At 39.3% G+C, this 27,938-nt stretch overlaps 1 protein-coding gene and 1 pseudogene across 7 annotated transcripts in view; one reads left to right on the forward strand and one right to left on the reverse strand.

Annotated features, from left to right (window-relative positions):
- Positions 1-27,938, reverse strand: part of asxl1 (ASXL transcriptional regulator 1) — a 114,248-nt gene that overhangs the window by 48,157 nt on the left and 38,153 nt on the right. For 3 of the 7 annotated variants that reach the window (XM_041204757.1, XM_041204752.1, XM_041204750.1), the window contains 4 exons: positions 24,577-24,685; positions 8,846-8,966; positions 8,024-8,130; positions 764-881 (listed from right to left, as the gene is read on the reverse strand). In XM_041204757.1, the coding sequence (XP_041060691.1) occupies positions 764-881; positions 8,024-8,130; positions 8,846-8,966; positions 24,577-24,685 (455 nt within the window). Of the gene's footprint in view, positions 1-763; positions 882-8,023; positions 8,131-8,845; positions 8,967-9,933; positions 9,976-24,576; positions 24,686-27,938 lie in introns of all 7 variants that reach the window. The other 4 variants (XM_041204751.1, XM_041204749.1, XM_041204755.1 and 1 more) reach the window with 2 other exon arrangements.
- LOC121287158 lies at positions 4,639-4,812 on the forward strand (annotated as a pseudogene).

Here is a 27,938-nt window from a genome sequence, read left to right on the forward strand (position 1 = left end):
ACACCCACATCCTTTGAAAGAATACAAAATACCTATATTACATAAAGAGGCCTAGAGGACTTTCATTAATGTTTTTAAAGAAAACCTATCTCAAGCTGAGAACAATTGAGCACTAAAAGGAAATCACACCGTTATTGTAGTTGCATGATGGTTGACATTGAAACACTCGCAGAAAGCAATTTTATGGCACAGATGACTTTTCAATCTCAAATGCCTGTGCTGATGCTAGGTCTTCAGCTGGAGTTGTTTACTCAAGTTAAATGCCCTTTGTCTGTTATAATTAAATTCCACATTCTTTTGCTTTTATATTATTCCTATTCAAACACTTATCCAATTGCTTTTCAATGAATGTTATAGTACTGGCTTCAATAGTCACAGTTGGCAAAGCATTCCATTTTCCAATAACCCTTAAAACAAATTCTTCCAATTTCCCCTCCCCCTTACTCCTATGGTGACAATCAGTTCATGCCTCCTTTCCATCTTCCATTATGTCTACAAAAGCCAAGTCATTTTTTTAAAACCCATTTGCTTCAGATTGTAAAAATACCTGTACTCAATCATAAACTCCACTATAGCTCTTAATATTTATTCGTTCTTGAAGCAGTGGTTCCACACCACTACTTCAATTCTATGCTCCATTTCTGCTCACTCTTGCAAATGCTTTTTTATAAGGAAACTTGCCATGCAAAACTGCTTTAAAGGGTCAGAATAAGGATTATGTGGCGAGAAGGTGCAGATTAAAACAGAACTTCCTGCATCATACCTGAAGCAGACTCCACATGCTCGCCATTTACTTTCAATGGTGTCAGTACAACTCTTGGAATGGATTTGCTCATCATCACTGGAACTCCAATCTTCTTTTTTGGCTGTTGCTTCACAGGCTGTTACATAAGACAAACAGTTTAGGTACAAAATTTTAAAGTCCAAGAACTAGCTTAATTTACAACTGTACTTTTCACAATCTCAATGTGCAAAGGCAACAAAGTCACTTATAAGCATGCTCACAGTTGTAAAGTAAGGAAACACTGACGCCTTTTCACATAAGCCAAAATCCCACAAACAACAAGAAATAAATGATCAGATATAGCACTTTGATCCTGCTGAGTAAGGGATGAATGTTAGCCAGGACATATTGGAAGTTCTTTTTCTACTTGAAAAGTGCCACAGGATCTTTTACTTTCAAGGAGGGCAGATGAGGCCTTGGTCTAACATTTCATTTAAAAGACAGCAATGCAGTATTTCCTCACGACTACATGAATAAGTCAGTTTACATTATGTGCTCAAATGCTCTGGAGTGAGTTTTGATACCGCTATCTTCTGACTCAGAGGCAAGAATGCAACCACTGAGCCAAACTAAGTCACACAGTTCTACTGTAATGTTGTATCTCCAAGTTGCATTTATGCTACAACTTTAGCTTGGAAAGTAGCATAAATTTGATTCTAGACCAAAGGGAGGGAGATTCTCTTTGCCAGTTAGTCATAATCTATTTCAGGTCAGGCAGGACAGGATTCCAGATCTACTGTTTACATTAAATGTCGTGTTGATCCTACTGTTAAATAATTAGAATTAACAAGAGTAGCACACACGTTCAACACTTGAATAAGGTGTGCCTTCACCCAGATTTTACTGCATTTCCCAGAACAAATTTTTAGTTAAGAGAGGGAAAACAAGACCAATAAGAACAAGGTCAAATAACTACACTTTCATGTTGCACCAATCTAACAAAAAGCACTAACAATTTCCCACATTACACAAAAGGATGTTCAAACAGTCATGGGTCACGTGCAACTGAAGAGCTGGCTATTTGGAACTCAAAACCCATGCAACTTCCTATGTGAAATTACATTTCATACTTGGTTTGTCTGATTTAAACTTGAGAGGTGAGAGACTTACAGAAGGCTTTTTTCCAGAAAAAGCGCTGTTGCCATAACAGTTAAACCTTACTCAATACTCAGACAAGTTATCAGAACCATAGATTTAAACATTTTAACATGATTCCCAAGGCTCCATGGTAATGCAGCTATGTGACCCACAAAGCAAGGAGCTTGGACATCTCATAAAATGACCAACCATCATTTTCAGATCTTTTAATGGTTAACACTCTCATCCTGGCCTAAAAACAGTATTATTCCTAACCTCAGTTATAGCTGGCCTGGTAATGAAATGATGCAACTGCAAGCACTCCATTTATCCCATCAACTTGTGATGGGAACAAAATGTGACTGCCCAAGATTCCTATAAGATGATGCACTTCAGCCATTGATGCTAAGATAAACAAACGTGAACGGAATTTTTATTTTCTGCAACAATTGGATAGAAGTATGCTGTTTATGCAGTATAGTTTTAAGTTGAAAATTATTCCAGGTAATTGATAAGTGATGAGATGAATTTTAAAAGGAGATTTAGAAACAACTGTGTGCTTTTCATTGAAGTGGAAGGGGCAAATAAGTTTCTGCTGATATAAAAACAGAAAATGGAAATGCTCAACAGGTCTGGGAGCATCTGTGGAGAGAGAAACATTAATGTTTCAGATCTGTGACCTTTTGTCTGAACTGGGAAAAATCAGAAATAGCTTTTGAGCAAGTGAGGGTGCAGGGGCAGAGGGTGGAAAAAAGATCAAAAGAGAAGGTCTGTGATAGGCTGGAGAGCAGAAGAAATTAAAATGACAAAGGAAAGGATTTTTAAAATTCTTTCATAGGATGTGGACATCACTGGCAAGGCCAGCATTTGTTGCCCATCCCTAACTGCCCTTGCTATGTAATTTCAGACTGTTTGGGGAAGGGAGGAGAAAAAAAAAAGTGCAGGTGTTGCATCGCCTGCATTTGCATGGACAGGTGCTATGGAAAGGGGTGGGCGACGCTGAAGGAGCGGATCAGAGTATCATGGTCTGAACAATTGCTTTGGAATACTGAAGGGGGTGGGCAGCTCTATTGTGGTTCAGATACGGAAAGGAGATGGTGAGAGCAGAAGTGTGTGAAATAGAACAGACTTGGTTGAAGGCACTGACAACCACAGTACTGTGAAGGGGAGTGTGGGGAATCCTCAACTGAGGAAAAGGAACATATTGGAAGCGTTAGCATGGAGGGTTGCATTGTGAGAACATATGTGTCAGAGAAGGAGAAATTGGGAGAATGCAAGAGGACCCTTACGTGAAGTGGGGTGTGAGAACGTATAAACGATGTATAGAAGTCAACGGGCTTAAAGCAAATGTTGGTTGATAACCTCGAAATGGAGAAGAGAAATCAAGGAAGAGAAGGAAAGAGTTGGAAATAGACCATGTAAAGGCAAGAGCAGGGTGGAAAGGATGCAAATTCAATGAAATTTTCCAGGCCAAGGCCAGAGCAGGAAAAGCCATTGATACAGTAATTAATGTACCAGAAAGAGAAGTTTGGTTTGGGGGGTGGGGGGGGCTGTCTAACTGAGGGATGGAGTGCAAGAGCGAGAGTGCATGCGAGAGGGGGAGAAAGAGAGAGAGAGAGAGAGAGCGAGAGCACACGTGCGAGGGAGAGGGAGTGCGAGGGGGAGAAGGGGGAAAGGGTGTGAGGGATTGTGGGGAAGAGTGAGTGAGGGAGAGTGTGAATGTGGGGGAGAGAGAGTGAGGGGAGAGAGGGGAAGAGAGAGTGCGTGAGTGTGGGAAGTGTGTGTGCGTGTGCCTGTCTGGCTGACTCGTAGTCTCACTGTGATTGGGTCTGGCTACTGAGCCAGACCCAATCACACCCACTCACAGTCATTGAGGATGAGTGAGAATCAAGACATTGGGAGTGAGCCAGACAAACAAACCCGATCCCTCTCTCAATTTAATGGTGATCTTTATTAATTATGCTTTTTAAACTATTATTTTATTGCTTGACATTGCTTTAGTTTTGCTCAGCAAATTATTTCTTTTCTTCATACCTCAACTTTAATTTGAAATTCAAGTTTAATACTGTGCCAAACCAGATCTTTCTGAAATTTGCTCAATAGCCCCTTGAGTGAGAAAAAAATGAAAACTTAGGCTCCCCAAGTGAGAAGGTTGGACAAGCCTGGTCTAGAACAAATAATGCTCCACATATTCCACAAAAAGGCAGGCATTTCTAGGACCCATGTAAATATATAGCAATTTGGAGGAAATGAGTGGAGTTGAAGGACAAGTTCAGTCAGGCAGAGGAGCGTAGTGATGGATGAGTACTGGCTGGATCTCTGTTCAAGAAAGAAGCTGGTGAGGGAACATGTTGTAAAAAGATTGGGCATCCATGGAGGAGAGGAGACAGATAACGCCAGGAAACTGCTAGTGCCGGAGGGCATTAGAAAAGTCATGTATGTAGGTGGGAAGAGACTGGACAAGGGCAGAAAAAGAAAAGTCAAGATAGGAAGAAATCAGTTCAATGGGTAGGATTTTTCGCTCAGCATGCAGGCACGTGCTCAACACGCTCAAGCGCGAAATGACGTTGGGCGAGCGTCCCATCATTTTGCGATATTTCAGTTAGTGGCCACGTGCGTGAGTCAGCAGCGCGCTCGCCAACAATAACGAAGCCTATTAAGGCCATTAAAGTAACAATTAACAGCGGTTTTTTTGCCACCCATTCAGAAGTTCTGCCTGTTTTTGAGTCCGGGACTCAGAAACAGGCAACGGTCTGGGACAGAAAATTCCAGTCACAATGAAGCCGGCAGTGGGCAAGATGTTCCCAGAGGGTGTGGGGCTATTCGTGGATCTGGATTAGGCAGGAGGAAGTTCAGGACTTCTAATGGATCTTGCAGCTAATGAAAAAGCAGTCCATGCAGATTTCTTTAATGATTTTGAAGACCTCTTTGACAATGCTGATAATCAGTGATTTGTTGTCCATACTTCACCATCTGAACCACTGTACATTTTCAAATGAGGAGGAGGGAAAAGAATGGATAACACCTTGGAAGGACTGCTGCTAATGTTCTATGGACAAATGCACAAAACAGGACATTTTCCAGCAGAGTCCACATCTTACAAACATGCATAGACTTATGTATGGTCACCATGTTAATTTTTTTGTCTTTTTAAAATTATTAATTTATTTTATTAAAGTAAAATGTTACAAAAAAAATTATGGTTGGTGGGTGGGCAAATTGGCCAGGCAGCCTTTGCATTTTTGAGCAAACCTCATCCAAGGGTAGGATGAGGTTTCCGTGGTTAATTAAAAAAAAGGTTAAAATGCTTTGAAAAAAATCATCCGTATGTTGAGACATCTCATTCTGTCTGTAGACCTTTTTTCCTGATTTTGCATTGTTTTTACTGATTTAAATTCGTCAGGTCCCTGGGGCAGCTCTCTTCCTTCAGGGAGCTTTCAAAAGCTTAGACGTTTACAGCACAGGAGGCAGCCATTCAGCCCATCGTGTCCGTGCTAGTCAACGAAGATCTGACTACACTAATCTGACTTTCCAGTGCTTGGCCCATAGCCCTGGAGGCTATGGCTTTCCTTCTGTGCTCCCCCGTGCCTGCTGCTGGCTTCAGCACTCACACAGCCTTTCAGCCCGCCTTTCACGCTGGCTGGCTGTTAATTGGCCACCCGCCGACCCGAAAATTCTGCCCAATATGTCTATCAGAGCAGTCCTGTTTGTGGGTTTTGGGAAGGAGATAGAAGTGGGCTGTTCAATTTTGGCTAGGGGTTAGCATGCTGGAAGTCTGGAAGGGAGTTGCCCAGGGGAAGGAATGAGTTTCTGTTGAAATCTGGTCTTCGAAACTAAAGGTCAAACTTTGTGTTCAAACTCACCTAAATCTTTCATTTTAATGGAAAATGTATCTCATTGATCAATCCATTCTAAAATGCACTTCATTTGAACAAACAAAACACAAACGGCTTTTCAACCCTGACCAAGGACATGAATAAAACCAAAGACTCTCCCAAAGATTTAATATAGGTGAGTGAGAGGGAGAGAGAGAGAGAGAGAGAGAGTGCGTAAGGATGGAATATGGGTTGTTTCTTCAATTATACAATAACTAAAATTCCAGATGTACATTATTATGGCCAACGTAGCTCCCTCATCCAAAAGCACAACTGGACATTATCTTTTCATTTCCCTGTGGGATTTGGTTGTACATAAAATGGCTTGTTGTAAAAAAAATAATTTTTAGGATGTGGGGTGTCACTGGCAAAGGCAGAATTTACTGCCCAGCCATAGCTGCCCTGAAAAAGGTGGTGCTACAACTGAGTGGTTTGCAAGGCCACTTTAGGGGGAGTTCATTTTCTAGTTTGTTTTGTCAAAAAAAAATTCAAAAACTTCAAGGCCACTTTTCCTGATGCCAGTTTTTAATTCCCATAACCAGAGTGGTAGTGGAGCTCCTGTTCTCTGGATTACTAGTCCATGCCCCTGGCTGTCACACTAGGCAGCACAGAATTTACAGTACTGAATCAGGCACTCTGCCCCATTCGACTATTCTGCCTTTGACTACTGGACTAAATCTAGTAGCTAATTGGACAAATACCTGCAGATCCAAGGGAATAGTCTGAAACTTCGCATACATCTGATTGATACATACCAATACTGATACGGACATAATAAGGAATTGTATAAATGCAAGTTTTGTTCCTTTTACAATTGCAACAGTCCACACAGGTCTTGCTTTGCACGGTTACAGGGAGAAGTAGAACCAGCTGAGTTGCTCTTGCAGAGAGCAGACACGAAAATGAGGGGCAGAATAGCCTCCTTCTGTGCTGTAACCATTCTATGGATCATTTAATTTACAATAAGGAGCCCAAAGAAACAGTCCTGTGCTAATTATAATGATACATCAGAACATGACTGAACCAATTAAAACAAAGAAAATTACTCCAGACCGTCCAGAAAAAAATATTTAAAACAAAGCATCATTTTTCCCTACTGCTAATGCTTTGTGAAATATATTCAGGATGCCTAAATGCAGCATTTTATTATAACAATCTTCCAACAGCTAATGTGTAGATCTATAGGCACAACTTATTTCCAATTCAAAGCACCCAACACTCACCTTGATTTTAATGTGCAAATTGCCCCACTGGATGACACTTCATGTAAATTAGATTTACAAAGGAATAAATTACAACAAAGTTAGCATACAGTTTTCTTATCCATTCCCCAATAAGTTTCCATATCAGCAATGGCTTAATGCTCGGGACTTGGTAAAACGAATATCCCAAAGACTCAAACTAATTAATAGCAGTTAACCCATTGGTTGCCCTATTCCAATTAGTTTAATCATGTAACACAACGCTGGACCTAAATCCTGAAATTCCTTATTGAACAACATTGTGAAAGCACTTTCAACCACACAAGCTGTGGCAGTTCAAGATAGTACATCATGTTCTCAAGGGAAACTAATGATGAGCAATAAATGTTGGCTTTTTCAGCAAAGCTCACACCCAGAGAATGAATTTAGTTTTCTAAAAAAAATATCTGTTCTATTGTAACCTGAAAGCATTATTGTATATGGATATAGTGTAGAATTGCTCTGGAGAATACTTCAGCATAACAGCCACCCAACGATCTGACTTCTAATGATTCTTTCACCAATTTTTACATTTATTTTTATTTGGAAGTGTATAATATCTTTAGTCAGATGGCAATCCAGTTTGAGTATCCGGCATGTTAAATATCAAAAGAATTAAATCACCCCTTCGGACAAAACATTCAAGATAGCACCTGTAACTTGTGGGGTTCTGCATCTGGAAAAACAATAAATCCATTTCATTGTCATTAGAAAGAAAAACACAGTCCAACTCTTCAGTAACTCTAATAGCTCTTTCAGATCCAGTGCAGCTATGCAACAATCGCTAATATTGCTAAAATGTAATGCTGCTAAGCAACACGGCTCTGGGGAGAAAACCAGAAAGCCTTACATGCATTCAAGGCTCAGTGCCAGCTTACATTTCAATTTTTAAGCACTTGTACATCAGTGTAAAATCTATTGATGAATATCAAATACTACTGCCTGAAAGAATTTAGATAAAACTCCATGTTCTAAATAGTTTCTAAAATTGATAGGTTGTGAATTGTTTCTGCTGCAGTGCAAATTTATCAAAGGACCTCACTTACCTGCTGGGTTGCTTTGTGGCTGTTCTGCTTGCCAGGGGACACCTGTTTGCCTTGAATATCAGTGGAACATGACGCATTTGAGGAACTCTCATCAGACACCGGTGACGCTAATTATGGAGTAAAGAAGAGAGTGCTTAGAATGCTTCCCCCTCTCTTATTCGTCATATACACTGTGTTTCCACAATACTGGCAATTAGCATTCATAGATGCAGCTAAATTTCAAGACAATTCATTCCACATGGTTTTAAAACCGATTTCACCTTTCCTTGTTTTTAAACATTTAAAATATATCAGTTGCAAATTATAAAATGGATTAAAATTCACCAAGTTGCATTTCAATAGCGTAAACATTTTAACTTTTTTATGGGCCCAGGACACCTTCAGAAATGCACCACCTGTTTTATGCCTTGAATATCTGTATTTCCCCTTCAGGCTTTTGTGCAGTCATTCTCCAGTTCATGTTAAAAGAAATGGTGGGTAAATTTATAGTTTAAATGATAAAACCAGTTCACAGCCTTACTGCCCAGTAGTCCTCTTCTTTAAATATTTAACCAATTTTCTCTTAAAAGGCGCACAGTTTCCCACCTCAACTCCCTCTGGCAAAGTTTTCCATGTTCTAACAATCTCATTATAAAATCATTTCTCCTGATCACTTCTCGCAATCCCTTCATGGCAATTTTCCAACTGATGATTCCTCATAGACTTCATAAGCAGATAATCCTAGCTAAATTTATGCCATAATTGGCATATGATGATTATTGCTTTAGCCTTTTATGGTTTTAAGCAAAAGTCTATATACTTCACATGTTAACTATCACGTACCATCATTTTCCTCGCCTGTGGTACTGGTTTCATTAGAGTCGCAGCTCTCCAAGTCAGGTCCATCGTCATAACCTTCACCATCGCCAATGGGCATGTTTTTGGGCCATAATAGTGCATCTTTCTGAATGAATAGAATTTTTTTTCAACAAATTATTCTCTGAAACATAGCAATTATGCTATAAATTATTGAAGATGGGAATGAGTAAAATGTTGCATGAAAAAGCTTACTATTAAAGAATTGTTACCTTCAGTATTTTATGTTAACAAAAAAGTTTAACTATATTGAATAGCATATTTTCAAGCATATGTGTCATTTCTGTAACAATGTATGAATATATGCATTTCTGACAATTCCTCTGATTAAAAAATCCATACTTAACTACGATGGGAAAATTGACATTATTCCATCCATATTTCCTTCCATTTCTTAATCATTAGGTTCGTGCAAAAGCAATTCCCTCCATACAAACTTTGCACCTTGCTACAGAAATGCAGCCAAACTAAAGATTGGGAATTTTATTTTTATACAGCAAATGAAAACTTAAGAAACTTAAGCTGCTTTTGTAAGATTAATGGTTATTTCACTAAGTTAATTAACTGAACTTAATGGGTGGATACTGAGAGGACGTTTCCCCTTATGGGAAAGACTAGAAACAGGGGTCACAACTTAAAAATAAGGGGTCTGCCATATAAGGTGAGAAGTTTTTCCTGAGGGTAGTTAGTTTGTGGAATTTCTTCCTTAGAGCGCAGTGGAGGAATGGTCAGTGAATATTTTTAGGCTGAATTATAAAGATTCTTGATTGACATGGGAATCCAAAGGGTATACAGGATAGGCAAGTAAGTAGAACTGAGGCCACAATCAGATCAGCCATTATCTAATTAAATGGCAGAGAAGGCTCAAGGGGCCAAACAACCCATTCCTGAACATACATAATTCGTATGTATGTATGTTCATTTAGAAGTACAGGCAGGGAGCAGGTTTACTGGTTACCTCCTCAATGGAGGGAAAGGTGTTGGAGAGGGAGAGAGAAAAGAACATAACTGACCTACATTAGCAACAAAAGAAAGTCTTAAATTAGTACTTGCACCTTTAAAAGTTGAGCGTGAGGTGCTCCAGGCAGTGTATCATTCTGAAAGCATGTTAAAATGTATTGTTTGTCAGATATGTTAAAAAATGTTAACAAAGCTAATACATTTGCTCCCCTGAAACAAAGTTTGGAATCTACTTGGAATCAAAGCTATAAATTAAACATAATTTACCACAAATCTGTGAATAAAAATATTTTAATTTTAAAAATTCACCATTATAATTACATAGGATATTGAATTTTATTCATGCAAGCAATATCAAATACTTTTGTACATTGGGTTGAACAATATTCTCGGGTACAAACACAAATACAAAATACTGTGGATGCTGGGATTCTGAAATAAAAACAGAAAAAGCTAAAATACTCAGCAGGTCATCTGTGGGGAGGGAAAGAGAGTCAATGTTTATGTCGATGACGTTTCACCACAGATATTCTCAGCTGCTGGATACAAGAATGCCATCTTGCAAACATGAAACCTAAATACAACTCTTCAAAGCAGGTACAGGACACATTTCCAATTCACCGCAGAAGCAATGTAGACATATGCTGTCATAACTGGAAAGCTGAAAAGCAATTACAGTTCCACTAGGTGACCAATCTATCCAGGAAACAAGATCCAACCTAACTACAAAGAACATTAAACAAGGGAAAGCCAAGAGTAATAAACAATGATAAGAAATTGACTACTGTTATATGCTCAACTTTCCAACTCAAAGCCATTAATATTATTTTTGAAAGAGTGGCGACTTCTACACAAGTATAAATAATTACTTTTATTTGGTTGCTGTTAGCAATTTAATTATAAATTAATTACTTAGAGTTATTGTTTGTGGTACTACTTTGTCCTTCAGAAACTGAAGGAGGTAATATTGAACTTGTGAGACTGCAGCTGAAGTACTATGCACAATTTTAGGCAACCAATAACAGGAAGGACATAAGAGCAAAGGAAAAAGTCACAAATAGATTCAGAAGGATTCCTTTAAGGCCCTCCTTAAATTTCACCCCTTTGCCCAAGCTTGAGGCTCTCTCTCCTAATAGCTCCTTTGGCTCTGCATTCTTTCATTTCTAATTACGCCTGCCTTGGGACGTTTTTCTACATTAAATGCGCTATATAAATGCAAGTTGTTTTCGTTATTGTTACCAGGAAAGGGTTACAATTTATGGAGAGAGACTCGGCAATTAGGGCTATTTCGCTAAAGCAGAAAAAGGGTGATATGATGGTGGCCGCCAAGGTGACAAAATGCTATACGGTAAATAGCAATGAACCGTTTTAACTGGTCATCAGCATGTCAACTAAAGGACACACAATTAAAAGCATAGAGAGAATTGGGAGTGGGGTGAGCTGAGAAAAGAGAAAAAAAATACTGACACAGGTACGACTGAATCAGAGTCCATGGATTCTTTTGATGTGGACTTACTTTCTTGAAAATAAATGGCAAAATAAAAAGAAATGAGGTGCAAGGGAGTTGGATAAAGCTGGATGCCCTACGAAGAAAAACACTGGCTCAAGCCTGATAGGCCGAATGGCCTCTTTGTGTTAACATTAAAGGTTTCAACAACAGAGTAATTCCCAATCAAAATCAAGAGGCTGAATGATAACATAATAATGAGTGGGTTGTGCTACAAAGCAGGAACACCCCTAGATGAATGATAAAAGGGAATAAAAACAGAAAAGGTAAGGAGTCCCAGTTTACAGAACCAAAACCCCAGTTTCCAGGATTGACAAATGAAACTTCAATACGACACTCCAACACAGGGAAGGTTCATTTGGAACCAAGAAATAAATGTCAAATAAGAGTGCAAAAAATGTAAGGGAGAATATCGCTGTACCTCAAGTAAAGAAAGCAAATGGAGCACAGCAGGAAAAATCTGAATGTTAGGGGGAAAAACAAGTTGCAGCAAGTTAAAGATAACCACAATGAACATCATTCACACCTTCTAAGTGCTTGTACCAAATCTATTAAGTGACAGAAAGGAACACTGGCTGCAGCGCATCTGAGAACATCATGATGATGCTTTGCTACAATGGAAAAACTAAAACTTGTTGTTTTCCTAAATCCAATTAAGATCCACAAGATCACAAGATAGTTACAGATAACGAAACTCACCTTAGTTTATTCATCCAGAAAGTCCGGACACAATTAATACAGCACCAAATACAATTCCAATATTTGCATTTACACTACTCTATTTGTAAGGCCATTGCATGTGATCATTTTTTGTATGAAGAACTTCCCAATAGTCAAGAAAAATATTATAAATTTAGATTCTTCTATATTACTTTAGCATCTCTTGCCCAGGCAGGAATGACAAGTTTCTCCAGTTTTTCCTCATAACTCAGATTTTTACTTTAGTTACCAAACTCTCAGCTCTTCTCTACACTGCCTTAGCAGCGGCTGCAGCCTTCCATCTGAGTAAAATGGTGAACATGCAGAAAATCAAATCTGTTGAAGAAGGTGTAGCTTCACATGGTGCACGTCTGCTGATGGCTAAAGAAGCCAATTTGTGAGAAGCAGATTCTGTCACAAGTGCCGTGTGAAGTGGTTATCAAGTGTCATGGGTTGTTGCTTTGTGTTGGTTCCTATTGCCAAGCCGCAATAGACACTGATCGCCATGGTGGTCCACATTGACAGGTGATGTTGCCATTTTCCTGCCGTCAGCTAGTATCTCCCAGGTGGGGAATGTGTTTAAGGTCTTCAAATCTACACTGCCTCCAGTTCTGCAATATATCCCTCATTTTTGACAAGTAGGGTTAATTCCTGTAGACTCCTGGACAATCCTGGAGAGTTGATTATCCTATCCAGACTTTCCAAAGGGAAACCCTCCATCTTACAGGTTACTAATCAACAGAACGTAAACTGGGGGGAGCAGACAACAGATGGCAGCTTGCCCCACCCCAGAAACTCAAACAGAAAGAACAAAATCCAATACTGTCACTAAAAAGTTAGGAGGCTGGGAAAGTGTGGTGCTGTATCACATATGTGCACAGTAGAAACTGTACTCTAATTTCCCCATACAATTGTTGAGGGTACAAGTAGAGAACTTGTTAGTTCATGGTCCCAAATTATTGTAATTGCTGAAAAACTCTTGCTTTGAAGAGTGGTTCGGGGGCTCTGTGTAATTTATACTACTTCTAGGTGGAATGTAATGCAATTATTTCCACCATGCCCAATGATTAATGATTAGGATCGTATTTGCTTTTTCACTGATTTGGTGTCAACACATTAACATTGTAACATTCTTGTCAGGCCACCTTTATTAAGGCCAGTGGCCGGATTGGGGCAAAGACAAACTATTCTTGTTATTCCTGTCAGCCTGTCTTTATTAAGACCAGTGGTGGGATTGGGGGCAAAGACAAACTACTGGATTGTCATAAGATCTATTTGATTCATTCCCATTCAGGGAGGGAAATCTGCCATCGTTACCCGTTTTGAACCTACATGTGGTTGACTTTTGACTGCCCTCTAAAGTGGCCTAGTTAGCTAATCAGTGCTACAAATTACTACAGAAAAGTCAATTAAGAATACCTAACAGCACTCTGGATCTACCAACATCATGTGGACTGCAGCAATTCAAGAAGATGGATCACCACTTCGCAAGGGCTATCAGGGATAGGCAATAAATGCTGGCTTTGCCAGCAACTCTCTCATCCCATAAACAAACTAAAACTTGCCACGGCAACTTATTGAGGTCACAACCTTTAGATTATTGGCCCAAAACTATAACCAGAAGGCTGACTTCTGGGTGATACAATATCAACAAATAGAACAGTTTTGGAAACATAACCACCAACAATTCCAATCCCTGCCCAATAACTGACAATGCAAGAGTAAGCACAATTTCACATTTACAGCAGCTTTCATCTTACTGTAAATTTAAAATGTAAAGGATTATGATGTAAAATCAAGCGTTACATGTTCTCTTAAGTAAGTGGATTTCAAAGAAATAAATAACATACACGGGGAACAGCTGACAGATACAAGGAGATTTGCACAAGGGTGTCTGATGTCATAGTTACTGCAGCAAAGCTTAAATTTTAATAGTGCTTTGTAATCCAATTACTGTCTTCATAATTGCAAGCCTTTTTTTAATTTTTGGAAAATAAACACCAATTGTTACATATTATGAACACTACTGAATTAATTATCAGTGACTGTCTTTTAGATGGAACAGCTCAACTGTGAAGTTTGTGTACATACAAACATACGAATTTGGAGGAGTAAGCTATTCAATAAGATCATGGCGATCCGATTGTGGCTTCAGCTCCACTTCCCTAGCTATCCCTTGTACCCTTCAAGTCCCTTGTTAGCCAAGAATCTATCTACCTCTGCCTTAAAAATATTCAATGACCCTACCTCCACTGCTCTCTGGAAAGGAGTTCCAGACTCTCAATCCTCAGAAAAACATTTCTCCTCATCTCATCTTAAATGGGAGATCCCTTATTTTTAAACTGTATCCCCTAATTCCAGTCTCTCCCACAAGGGGAAACATCCTTTCAGCATTCACCCTGTCAAGACCCTCAGGGTCTTATGCTTCAATAAAATCATTTCTCATTCTTCTAAATTTCAATAGATACAAACCCAGTCTGTCCAACCTTGCTCATAAGATTTCCTCTCCCACCACCACACGAATCAGTCGAGTGAACCTTCTCTGAACTGCTTCTAAAGCAATTATGTTCTTTCTTAAATACAAGGCCAAAACCATACACAATACTCTAGATGTGGTCTCACCACCGCCCTGCACAACTGCAGCATAACATTCCTACTTTTATATTCCATTCGCGTTCCTCAGCACATGCTTTACCTGCATAGTAACTTTTTGTGATTCAAGTACCAGGACACCCAGAGCCCTCTGTACTTCAGAATTCTGCAATCTTTCTCCATTTAAATAATCTGCTGCTTTTCTATTCTTCCTGCCAAAGTGGACATGTTATATTCCATCTGCCAAATTTTTGTCCATTCACTTAATCTATCTATATCCCTTTGCAAACTCCTAATGTCCTCTTCAAAAATTACTTTCCTACCTAACTTTGTCTCATCAGCAAATTTAGCAACCAAGAGACGTTTGGTCTCTTCATCCAAGTCATTGATGTAGATTGTAAATTGTTGAGGCCCCAGCACTGATCCCTGTGACACTCCATTTGTTACATATTGCCAACTCAAAAATGACCCATTTATGCCGACTGTTTCCTGTTAGCTTACCGATTCACTATCCATGCTAATATGTTACCCCCTACACCATGAACTGTTATTCTGCATGATAACCTTTGATGTGGTCAAATGTTTTCTGGAAATTCAAGTACACCCCATCCACAGGTTTTCTTTTATCCATGTTGTTTGTTACTTGCTCAAAGAACTCAAATTAGTCAAATACAATTTTCCTTTCACAAAACCATGTTGAACCTGCTTGATTGCATTGAAATTTTCTAAATGCCATGCTATACCCTTCCTAATAATAGATTGCAGCATCTTCCCTATGACATACATTAAGCTAATTGGCCTCTAATTTCTTTTGTCTCCCTTCTTTCTTGAATAGGGGAGTTAGATTCACTATTTTCCAATCTATTGGGACCTTTCCAGAATCTGAGTAATTTCGGAAAATTAGAACCATCGCATCTACTATCTCAGCAGCCACTGCTTTTCAGACTTTAGGATGAAGTCCATTAGGACTTGGGGACTTGTCAGCTTGTAGTTCAATCACCAGAAGAAGAGTATTAAGTTCCTCCCTCCCTTTCTCATCGATGCACACTGGCATATTATTTGTGTCATCTACAGTGAAGGCTGATGCAAAATATCTGTTCAAGTTATCCACCATTTCCTTATTTTCCATTATTATTTCCCCAGGTTCTCACTCTGGAGGAGCAACACTCACTTTACTTAGTCTTTTCCTTTTTGAATACCTGTAGAAATTCTTACAGTTTTTAATACTTCTAACTTGCTTTCACTCAGACTCCAAATTCTCACTCATTATACTTTTAGTTATTTTTTGCTGTTTTTTTATATTCTGTCCAGTCTTCTGACCTGCCATTAATCTTCACAGAGCTGTACACTTTTTCTTTCAATTTGATACTATCCTTAACTTCCGCAGTAAGCCACGGATGGTATCCTATCCCTAGGGTATTTCTTTCTCACTGGAATGTACTTTTGGCGAGTGTTATGAAATATCTCCTTAAATAACTGCCACTGCAACTTTTCCCAGCTCACTTTAGCCAGCTGTCTACCCTCATAACTGCCCTTATTTAAGGTTAAAACATTAGTCTTAGACCCACTGTCTTCTCCCTCAAACTAAATGTGAAATTCAATCAGGTTATGATCACTGTTACCTAGGGGCACCTTTTCTATGATGTCATTAATTAATCCAGATCTGGAATAGCTTCCTCTTCGGTTGGCTCTAGGTGCTTCTAAGAAACTGTCCCAAAAACACTGTGAACTCATCTCCCACACTACCTTTATCAATCTGACTTGTCTAATCTATATGTAGATTAAAATCACCCATGATAATTGTTGCAACTTTCTCTTAAGCCCTGATTATTTCTTCCTGTATACCCAGTCCTACAGTTTGGTGGCTGCTAGGGGGCCTATAAACCATTCCCACAAGTGACTTATCTTTACTATTTCTCATCTCTACCCAAACTGAATCTACATCTTGATCTCCAGAACTAAGGTCATCCCTCTCTATTGTACTAATGCCACCCTTAATTAACAAAGCTACCCTCCACTTTTTCCTAGCTTATTGTCCTTCCTAAATGTCATGTACCCTTGAATATTCAGGTCCCAGCCTTTGTCATCTTGCAGCCATATCTCAGTAAATGCTCTCAGATGCTACATATTTATTTCCTTTTGAGCTGTCAGTTCATCCACTTTGTTGCAAATTCTACGCAAAGACACAGAGCTTTTAGTTCTGTCTTTTTACATTTTTCACAACCTCTAGCCTTATCTGCTGGCTCACTCAAGTTTGTACGCTCCGTCCCTTCCTGCCACACACTGTTTATCATCTTCCTTATTGCTACCCTGTCCTCTTGCCTTGTTCTCTTGAATTTATTACATTTAGCCTTACTTGATCCCTTGCTCCCACTAAGTAGTTTATCAGCCTAGTTATGCAACTTGCCAGAACATTGGTCCCAGCACAGTTCAGGTGAAGACAGTCCCAATGCTACAGTTCCCGCTTTCCTCAGTACTGGTGCCAATGCCCCATGAATCAAAACCCATTTCTCCTACACCAATCTTTGAGCCACACATTTCTCTAATCTGATTTACCCTATGCAAATTTGCTCGTGAATCAGGTAAAAATCTAGAGATCATTACTTTTGAGGTTCTGCTTTTTGTTTTAGCTCTTAGCTGCGCGTACTCCCTATGCTGAAACTCTTTCCTAATCCTACCTATGTCGTTAGTACCTATGTGGACCACAACCACTGGATTCTCTCAGTCCCACTGCAAATTCCTCTCCAGCCCCAAGCAAATGTCCTGAACCCTGGCACCAGGCAGGCAACACAGCCTTCTGGACTCTCGCTCTTGGCTGTGCCAAATCCCATGCCTATACAGTCCTCTACCATCACTGCATTCGTGTTATCCACCCCCCACCCCACCAATTATTATGCAAATTCATAAAAATGAGAAATAGGAGCATGAGAAAGCCATTTGGCTCATCGAGCCTGTTCCGCCATTCAATAAGGTTGTGGCTGATCCGACTGTAGCCTTAACTCCACTTTTCCTGCCTGCCCCCCATAAGGTTTGTCGATCAAAAATCTGTCTATCTCAGCCTAGAATATATTCAGTAACCCAGTTTCTCTGGAAGACAGTATTCCAAAAGCTAACAACCCACTGAGAGAAGAAATTCCTCCTCATCTCAGTCTTAAATGGGTGACCCCTTATTTTTAAACTGTGTCCCCCAGTTCAAGATTCTCTCATGAGAAGAAACACCCTCCCAGCATTTACCCTGTCAAGCCCTCTCAGAATCTTGTGTGTCAATAAGATCAACTCTCATTCTTCTAAATGCCCATGAATATAGGCCCAACCTGCACAACCTTTCCTCACAACACAACCCCTTCAACCCAGGAATCAGCCTAGTCAACCTTCTCTGAACTGCCTCTTAAACAAGTAAATCCTTCCTTAAGAGAACAAAACTGTACACAGCACTCCAGTTGCAGCCTCATCAATACTCTGTACAGCAGTGGCAAGACTTCCCAACTTTTATACACCATCCCCCTCACAATCAATTACAACATTCTATTTGTCTTCCTAATTACTTGCTGTACTTGCTTGTTAACTTATTGTGATTCATATACGAGGGCATTCAGAGCCCCCTGTACTGCAGCATTGTGGTCTCTTTATTTAAATAATATTCTGCTTTCTATTCATCCCGCCAAAGTGGACAACCTCACATTTTCCCACATTATACTCCATTTGCCAATTTTTTTCCCCTCTCACTTAAGCTATCTATAACCCTTTGCAGATTCTTTGTATCCTCCTTACAAGTTTCTTCCTTACCTACCTTTGCATCAGCAGCAAATTTGGCTACAATACAGCCCAGTCCCTTCATCCAAATCAATATAAATTGCAAATAGATGAGGTCCCAGCATGGATCCCTGAGGCACTCCACTAGTTAGTTTGCCAACCTGAAAATGACCCATTTATCCCAACTCTCAGTTTCCAGTTAGTTAGCCAATCCTCTGTCCATGCTAATACATCACCCCCAAACCATGAGCTTCTATCTTGCGCAGTAACCTTTTATGTGGCACGTATCAAATGCCTTTTGGAAATTCAAATGCACTACATCTACTGTTTCCCTTTATCCATCCTACTTGTTACATTCTCAAAATACTCCAATAAATTTGTCAAACACAACTTTCCTTTCACAAACCCATGTCGACTCTGACTGGTTGTATTATGATTTTCTAAACGCTCTGTTACTACCTCTTTAATAATGGATTCTAGCATTTTCCTGATGACAGATGTTAGATTACCTGGCCTATAGTTTACTGCTTTCTTGAATAGTGGTACATTTGCAGTTTTCCATTCCATTGGAATCTTTGCAAACTCTAAGAAATTTTGGAAGATTACAATTCATCCACCGTCTCTGCAGCCACTTCCTTTAAAGCCCAAAGGATGCAGGCCATCAAGGGCAGGGGATTTGTCAGCCTTTAGTCCCATTAGTTTTCAGAATACAAACATGTCATAGTAAATACTAAATAGGATACCAGTGGCAAAACAAAACTTATCCTTTCCCTAGTAACTCACTACTACTATAATGTGAAAGACAGTTTTTTAAAATCATTGCACCACAAAAATCTAAACTTGGCTTTCAGCAAGCAGACATTTCCACATGTGGAGGGGTAGCAAACTAAGATTGGAGAGTGGACCCATGCTGCTCTATCATATAACATTCCAGTCAGACAGTGGGATGAGTGATCTCAGAACATGGCAACTTAGTGAGGGAAACAGCATGCATTGCAGGACCTTATTCTACTCCTCGTCAAGTGCTATACTTTATGTATAATAGCATTAATTAACACACGCAAACAACAGTCGATTCCTATTTCAAAAACCACTTGAGGTAAACAACTGAATTGGGGTAGCGAGGAGAGAAGGGAATGCTTTTTTTTAGCTACCGTAGTGATTAATCAGCTTCTATCACTACCAATTGGTCATGACATCACCAACCCACTTAGATAGACTGCCAATTACTTACATAGGGTTACACAGGAGACACAATACAGAAACAGGCTGTTCAGCCCAACCAGACCACACTGGTGTTTATGCTGCACTTGAGCTTCCTCCCATCTTTCCTCATCTAAATCTATTATAACCATCTACTCCTTTCTCCCTCAAATATTCATCTAGCTTCCCCTTAAATGTATCTATCCTATTTGCTTCAATCACTCTCTGTGGTAGTGAGTTCTTACCACTCTTTGCGTAAAGAAGTTTCTTTCGAATTCCAAATTGGATTTCTTGGTGACTATCTAATATTTATGGCCTCTCGTTATTATGCTCTCCATAAAAGGAAACAGTCTCTCTGCAGCCATTCTATCAAAACCTTCAATTTTAAAAACCTCTATTAGGTCACCTCTTCTGCTTCTTTTTTTTTTAAAAGAGAGAAGAGACCCAGCCTGATATGCACACCCAATCATTTCTGGTATCATCCTTGTAAACCTTTTCTCCAGTGTCTCTGTATTCTTTTTATAATGTGGTGACCAGAACTGCACACAGTACTCTAACCAAGGTTCGATACATGTTTAGCATAACTTTCCTACTGTTCAATTCCATCCCTCTATAAATTCACTATGGCCTTGCTAACATGTGGTGTAACTTTTAATTACTGGTGTATTTGTATTGAGATCCTTTTGTTCCTCTAACCCCACCTAGACTCTCTCATTCCAAGTAACGTGTGACCTCCCTATGCTTCCTACCAGAATGTACCATCTCACAATTGTGTGTGTTGAATTTCATTTGCCAATTATTTCGCCATTCTGCAAGTTTATTATTGTCCTCCCATAATTTGCTGCAGTCCTCCTCAATATTGACTAACCACAAACAATTTGGTGTCATCCACAAAAGTGGAAATTGCATTTTTGAATCCAAAGTCCAAATGGTTAACCTTAATTGTCAACAGCAGTGATCCTGTGGGACACCACTTCCCACCAGATATAACTACCCTTTACTCCACTCTCTGCTTTCGATCTTTAAGCCAACTAGCAATCCATTCTGTCACTTGTCCCAACTCCGCCTTCTAACCTTATTTATTAGTCTATTGTGGGGCGCCTCATCTAAAGCCTTTAGAAAATCCAGATAAATCACATCATTGTCTTCTTCGTTTCAAATATCCAACTCTTTGGTTTGGTCACCTTAACCAAGTCATTTACAGCTCAACATGTGGCAGGAGGTTGCTTATTAAATTAAAGGTATCACAGAAACCAATGGGTCACAACCAGCAACAGTAGCATTCCACAAAGCATGCACATACCATTCAACAGAATACCATATTCTCTTCAACAGACCATGTAAAAAGCTAATTTATTGCTCTTCAAAAGTTATGCCTCAAAGTTGAGGCCAATGATTAGTTCAAATGGACTCCTGTCCAAATGCTCGATCTTCTACAGAGATGTGACAAATGCAGTTTCAGCATGCTTATTTCACTACATCTTGTTGCCAAGCTGATGCTCTTGATAGAACTGTGCTCTTAAAATCTTTGCTAACCAGTTGTCTTTTCTCCTTGGATTTCAAGGGTAGTTCTTGTATTTGGTGCATCTAAACAACTTGCAATCATATGCGATAACTATGAACATTTTCACATGAGCCTATATTTCCCTTTCACATAGCTATCTCTAAAATGTAGCCAATGATTCATCCTTTTAAATGTTTTTCTTTCAAAGGAGGCATTCTCCCAAAATGAGGTCTTCTCTCCCACTCTGTTCCTTCTTTATATGAATAGCATCTTCTACTTATTAGATAGCCCATTCATTATTTGACGTGGCTTCTAATTCCACACCACATTGTTAGATTCATATCTCTCAAGACTGAAGTTTTCTTTTACAAAATGGAAGGATTTGGCATGACGTGGATGCTAACTTGGGATTTTTTTTTTTAAAAAGGTCATAAATTCACTTTGGAACTGTCAACAAGCAGGTCTCTTTCAAGAAATCACCTGACCTATAAGGAGTTGTTTGTTTGAACTGCAAAGCACTTCACTTAATGAAAAGCTGGAAGACAAAAAAGGCAATCCCATGGGAGAGGGAAAAAACTTAAGTTGTGAATCTGCTTGTTTCGAAGGCAGTTTTTGGTTGGAGAACGAGCTGAGGAAAGGCAGCTACCTTGACCGGCTCCCTCTCTCTACCTTGCCTAAAATTGTGTGTGGCTAGCAATCTACAGCCAGAGAAGCCTTATCTTAATGTAACCAGTCTGCATTAGGACTTGCAAAGCCGTGAGTTGGTGGGAACTTCCAGGCATCCACCGGGGCCAGCAGCCTATCTGCACACGAAAGAACTCCAGGTCGAAAGCATCGAGACTCTGCGAACTTTATCCTTTATTTTATACCGCCCATCCTCCAAAACCCATCTCTGCAGAGAGACTGTTTGTCTGTGTGTATGTCTGTGTGTGTGCTGGGGGAATTCTTTAGGAAGAGATAGAAAGCTATACTTCCCAATTAGAGCTGTGTGTTAACCAGTACTTGCAACTTGTTAAAAGAATCTTTGTTTCAAAATAAATTAATAATTCTGAATGTTTGAAAGAAGCCTGGTCACAGTCTGTTTTCTTCTGGGTACTAGAGGTATAGGGACACAACTGAATATTTTGGTGAGAAAATTAAACATTTAAATTCATGGTATGGCCTGTGGAGTAGTGGGGCTTGACAATTCGCACACTCCTCCCATCCCGGTCATAACAGCATTGAATGGCCATGATTAGCATTCAATCTCCAGCCTTCTCAATGCAATAACTGAATCTTGGGGTTTTGATCTGCTCCATGTACTGAAATATGACTTCTTCAAATTTGTGATTCTTCTAATCACATGGTATCAAGTTTCTAGCAACTAATAGTACCAGTTATGACCATGGTAGTGCCAACTTTACCTCTTCATAGATCAATGTCTTGGCCTATTTCCTTCAACTTCAACAGAAGTCTCAGCTCTACCAAACATGAAGCTACCCCTTTTCAAAACCTTTTCCCCCTCACCCATTCTTAATAATGCTCGAATAAAACCAAGATGCTGTTCCCATATCTGGAAAGATTTTTCAAGGACTGATTCTTACTACTAGAAAGAGCAAAAGACAAAATTTGACATCCCCTAAGTGACCACTCTCTTACTTCTGGCCTCCAACATCCCTCCCCATCACATATTCTTTTCTTTCTTTACTGACACGACAGTTGCCAGCATTCATTCTAAATACCCCATTGCAAAAAGCATTCTTCCTTGGTGTTTAAAGCAACACTTCATGGCAGTTTTGCACTCCAACTCATTCATAGGATGTAAAGCTCTTAAAGATCTGGCATTCCTTACTGCCTTCAATATTTCCTTATTTTGCGTTTTTATAATCTATGGTTGGAATCACCTTAACACCTCGTCTTCCATTTTGTTGTTATGTATCTTGGATTTTCATCTTTCTCAAAGCATCTTAAATACAGCAGAACTACAAGAGTCGCAGCACTAAATCCAGATCTCTTCCAGATGCAACTTTTAAACTTTAAAATTAAAGGATCTAACAAGCAAATTATTTAGATTGTAATTCTATTGTTGCCTAGATCACTGTCCCTTATACCAGCAACTACAGACACAAGTATCTCTCAAGTTAAACCAGGCGCTTTAAACCTTATTTCAAAATGCATCATTTGGCACTGAAGCATAAACTCTTCTATCTGAATCAGTCTCAATCAGTTCTGTTGAAGTGGGCTCCAGCTACAGCATGCTAATGTCTCTAAAGAAATACAACATATGCTTGCTAACAGATATCAGTTAATAAAACTTGACCATGTACAGAAAATACTTGGGACTTAAATGTCTTGCAAGTCTTTTATAAAGCTTTTTGGCTTTCATTAGAAAGAAAGATATGGATATTAGATGAAAAATGCAAGAACATTGCAAGTATTGTGCATGCAATTGTTATATCTGCCTCAGAATGGAATCTTTCAAAATGTCAACCTGAATCAAATTTTCTTTAGGAACAAAAGAGCCTGTAGATGGGTGGGGGCAGGGGGGGAAACCGAAGAAGAATCTGCTTTCTGCAGCTGCGCTGTTATGTAATACTGAGATGTCCAGATGACTATGTGGATTAAGTGCTTGGAGGGCACAGCCCCTTCCGAAAAGCTCTTGCAGCCACATCATTTTAATTTCCACACCAAACAATCATTACTAAAGGATAAATAACATGATCAAAAAGTGTATTAGTGAACATAATTTCAACTTTCAAGGTTGCATTATACACACCGCCTCACATAATGTGTTTTGTACATTTTCAGTGGACAAATTCCTCATATAAAGTCATGTAAAGGATACCAGCAATAGTTCTCAAAATATCAGTGCCCTCAGGGCAGCTTATCACTAGATGTTCCTGTTGAGTGGGCCTGGGGAGTTGGACGCAGTGGGTGGGTTGGGGGGGGGGGGGGGGGGGGGGGGGGGCGGCGTTCCAGTAAGAGAATTAGCAATCTTAACTTGTGCAGGACAAAAAGAGGGTATATACTCTAATCTAAAAGCACCTTTTCTACAGTAACTGTTCCCTTCAAATAATATTGAAATTTAAGGCTTTCAAATAAATTAAATGTTTTTTTCTCCCTTTTAAAAAAGTGATGTATAAAAGAAAGTCAAGAGCAGATGTGTCCAATCTCCAGTCTGTGGGCTACAAGTGGCCCTTGAAGCCCCAGTAACTTAGCTTGCATTTGTTTATTAGTTATTGATTTCTTCAGCTTTGACTTTGAGAGTCTGTAGCTTTGATAATGCAGGTTCTTGGTTCTATTGCCATATTTCAAACTAAATCCTAAATTGAAGATTTGTGAGCCTTTGCAATGGAATATATATACACAAATTAAAGGGACCATGCATTCAATTTTTTTTACGCAGGACACTAGAGATCCACTATATCCACCTGTGTTGCTCACAAACAGTAAGCCTGGAAATCCCTAGTGACAGCAACAAAATGGTACAATCGTTCTTACCTTCAATGTATAAAGACCCATCCGCCCTGGAAGTCTGTAAAACATTCCATCATCTGCACGAGAATTAGTGTGAAGCATAGCATTCAGACATGCCAAGGGAGAAGTTCCACTACATAAAATAGATTAAAAAGCACATTTTATGCAAATACCTAGTATAAAGTTCAGATTGGCACATTGGTACATATTCTGTTCCAACTGGCCATTTTCCCTATCATTTTTAAAACTGTAAAAGATGCCAAAAAATAGGAGATTAAGTAAAACTTTGATTTTTATAATCAAAATAATTTTGCAATTGGATTCAAAAATGCTTGCAATTGTTAAGCATTTTGATTTCAACTAAATCAACATCATTTTGCTTCAGATGTCAGCCTGAAATATTGAGGATTGAAGCATTTCATACTTGTCTCTTTATAAACAACACAAGTACAGTATATGGGTTTATATCCATCCGGAATTATTTTGTTACTGTTGTGGGCCTAAAAAAAATTAGTAGAATGTTTTCACTGTTAATAGGCATAAAATTTTCAGCTGAAAAAGTCACACAATGGATTTGTTCAAAATGAATTTGCCTTTCACTTCTTTTGTACCTTAAAATTTATTTAGCACTTAACATTATTCTGCTGCATATTTTGGGAGAATTGGTTTTTTGATATACCCATCAGTGCAACTAATACTATAGTCAGACCTCTAATTGCCACGCAAGGCTTTGTTCTGACTCCTATAACATTGCCACTGATCCAGGGTGAATTAAATTATATTGATCAGAGTACAGTTTCAGATTGTGTAATGCTAAACTTACCTTAAACACTGCAATGACAGAAAACAGAATGTTTTGTCACATAGTAGACTATCCTTTAACCTCTGGAGAAGTTGAAAGCCAGCTGAGGTTGATTAATCACTTTCCATCTTTCTCCAGAGGAAGATGGAACACTCAATCTAGTTAAGAAGGGGAAATGTCTTTTGAAGTGCTGTGAATTGGATTGATGCTTTGACTTAGAGGTGGTAAGGAAGATAGTGTTTAGGAGAAAAATATCAAACTGATGGAGTACCAATCTGAGGTTAAGCAAGATTTTGGTGGCAGTGTGTGGTTGACATTGGATCTGATCATGTTTTTCCACTTACTGAGGGACTTCACATTGCCAGTGAACAGCCATGTGTACATGGAGACATTCCTCACAGGGAACAGAACCATAATCCACATTTTAGAGGAGTTATTCCATTGAATTTATTATTTCTAGCTAAAAATAAGTTCTGCTACACCCCTAATTTAAAACATAATAACATGCTGTGAAACTAACCCATGGATTGACATAAGTCGATGGCATAGCATCAGCAAACAATTCAATATCTAATCCAAAATGTTTATATGACAACTCAAGTCAGAACATTTAAATCAGATGGCAATACAGCTCATTGGTCATTTCTGACACCCAACTCAATGGACTTCAACACAAACGAGAATCCAGAAACTCTAAGAACTATGGCTTGCTTTTAAAGGACATGAAGTACCAGTGTACAGGCTGTTGAGCCCATTATAAACAAATGTTGCTGTACCAGTCTTCAATAACTACTTACATAAAGCAACAAAAGCATCCAGTAGCTGAAAACCTATACCAAGGAATTTCAATATTAAAGTGCCCAAAAAGCTGAACTTCTATTAGATCTGCAAAATTTCTATACCTGCAACAGGCATTATCATTCATTTAGCAAACTAAACAGGTATAACATTGTTTTGTTTAAATATTTCAGCCTTCAATTTCAACATGGATTTGTTTCAATAGTGACCAAATCATGGTTATAAAGCAGAGACCATTGAAAACTATTAATGGAAACCAGAGCTTTTCCATTTGACTGTACAGAGAATGAATCTATTTCTCAACGACTCCTGCTAGCAACACATCCCTTTTAAGTTGCATTACAGAGGCCAGTAAGTTATGTTAAAATTCTACTCCTAAAAATGAAAATTAGATATACAGTAAAGCTACATTTTTGGTCACACATTTTTGATTTGTTTTTAATTAACATCAGAAACCTCAGGATTGAGGTTTCCTCAAAAATCCAAAAGCCTCTTGGCCTACTCACCTGCCCGCCGACCGTAAGGTTGGAAAAAAGGCAGGGAAAAATTCACTTGAATTAATTTATTAATGGGCTTAACAGCTCTGTTAATTGTTGGTGGGCGTGCTGCTGACTCTCGCATGCACCCGCCGACTGAAATATCAAGAAGTGGGGAGGGAGGGAAGGGTAAAACTGCAAGAAGTATGACTAATGGAAAACAAAGCAGCAGGTTAGCGTCGAGGGGGGTGTGGATTCAACTTCATGGAAAATTATGTAAAAACTGAAAAGAAAGGAGAGCCCAGGAGAGGCTATTAAAGTCTCCCGAACACAAAATAGGACAGAGTGTTTGGAAAGGGCTAGGAATCTAACCTCAAGCACATCAGATAAAGGGACGACAATGAGAAAGGGGACGGGAAATACAGGACCAAAGGTGTTGTATCTGAATGCACGCAGTATACGAAATAAGGTAAATGAGCTTGTGGTGCAGATTGAAATTGGCAGGTGTGATGTGGTGGACATCATGGAGATATGGCTGCAAGGGGATCAGGGCTGGGAGCTAAATATCCAAGGATATACATCCTATCGAAAAGATAGGCAGGTTGGCAGAGGGGGTGGCGTTGCTTTTTTAGTAAGAAATTAAATTAAATCGATAACAAGAAATAATGTAGGGTCAGATGGTGTAGAATCTGTATGGGTAGAGTTGAGCAAAGGTAAAAAAAACAGAATGGGAGTTATGTACAGGCCTCCAAACAGTAGTCAGGGTGTGGGGCACAAGTTACACCAGGAGATAGAAAAGGTGTGTAAGAAAGGCAAGGTTACAGTGATCATGCGGGATTTCAATATGCAGGCAGACTGGGAAAATCAGGTTGGTAGTGGATCCCAAGAAAAGGAATTTTTTGAGGTGGCTTTTTGGAGCAGCTTGTGGTGGAGCCCACTAGGGAACAGGCAATTCTAGATTTAGTGATGTGTAATGAGGCAGATTTGATAAGGGAGCTTACGGTGAAGGAACCCTTAGGAGGAAGTGACCATAATATGATAGAATTTACCCTGCAATTTGAGAGGAAAAAGCTGGAATCAGATGTAACAGTATTACAGTTGAATAAAGGCAACTGCAGAGGCATGAGGGAGGAGCTGGCCAGAATTGACTGGGAGATGAGCCTAGCAGGAAAGACAGTGGAACAGCAATGGCAGGAGTTTCTGGGAGTAATTTGGGAGACACAGCAAAAATTTATCTCGAGGAAGAAGAAGCATACTAAAGGGAGGACGAGGCAACCATGGCTGGCAAGGGAAGTCAGGGAAAGTTTTTA

The sequence above is a fragment of the Carcharodon carcharias genome, chromosome 14, assembly GCF_017639515.1.
Source record: "Carcharodon carcharias isolate sCarCar2 chromosome 14, sCarCar2.pri, whole genome shotgun sequence".
NCBI lineage: Eukaryota > Metazoa > Chordata > Chondrichthyes > Lamniformes > Lamnidae > Carcharodon > Carcharodon carcharias.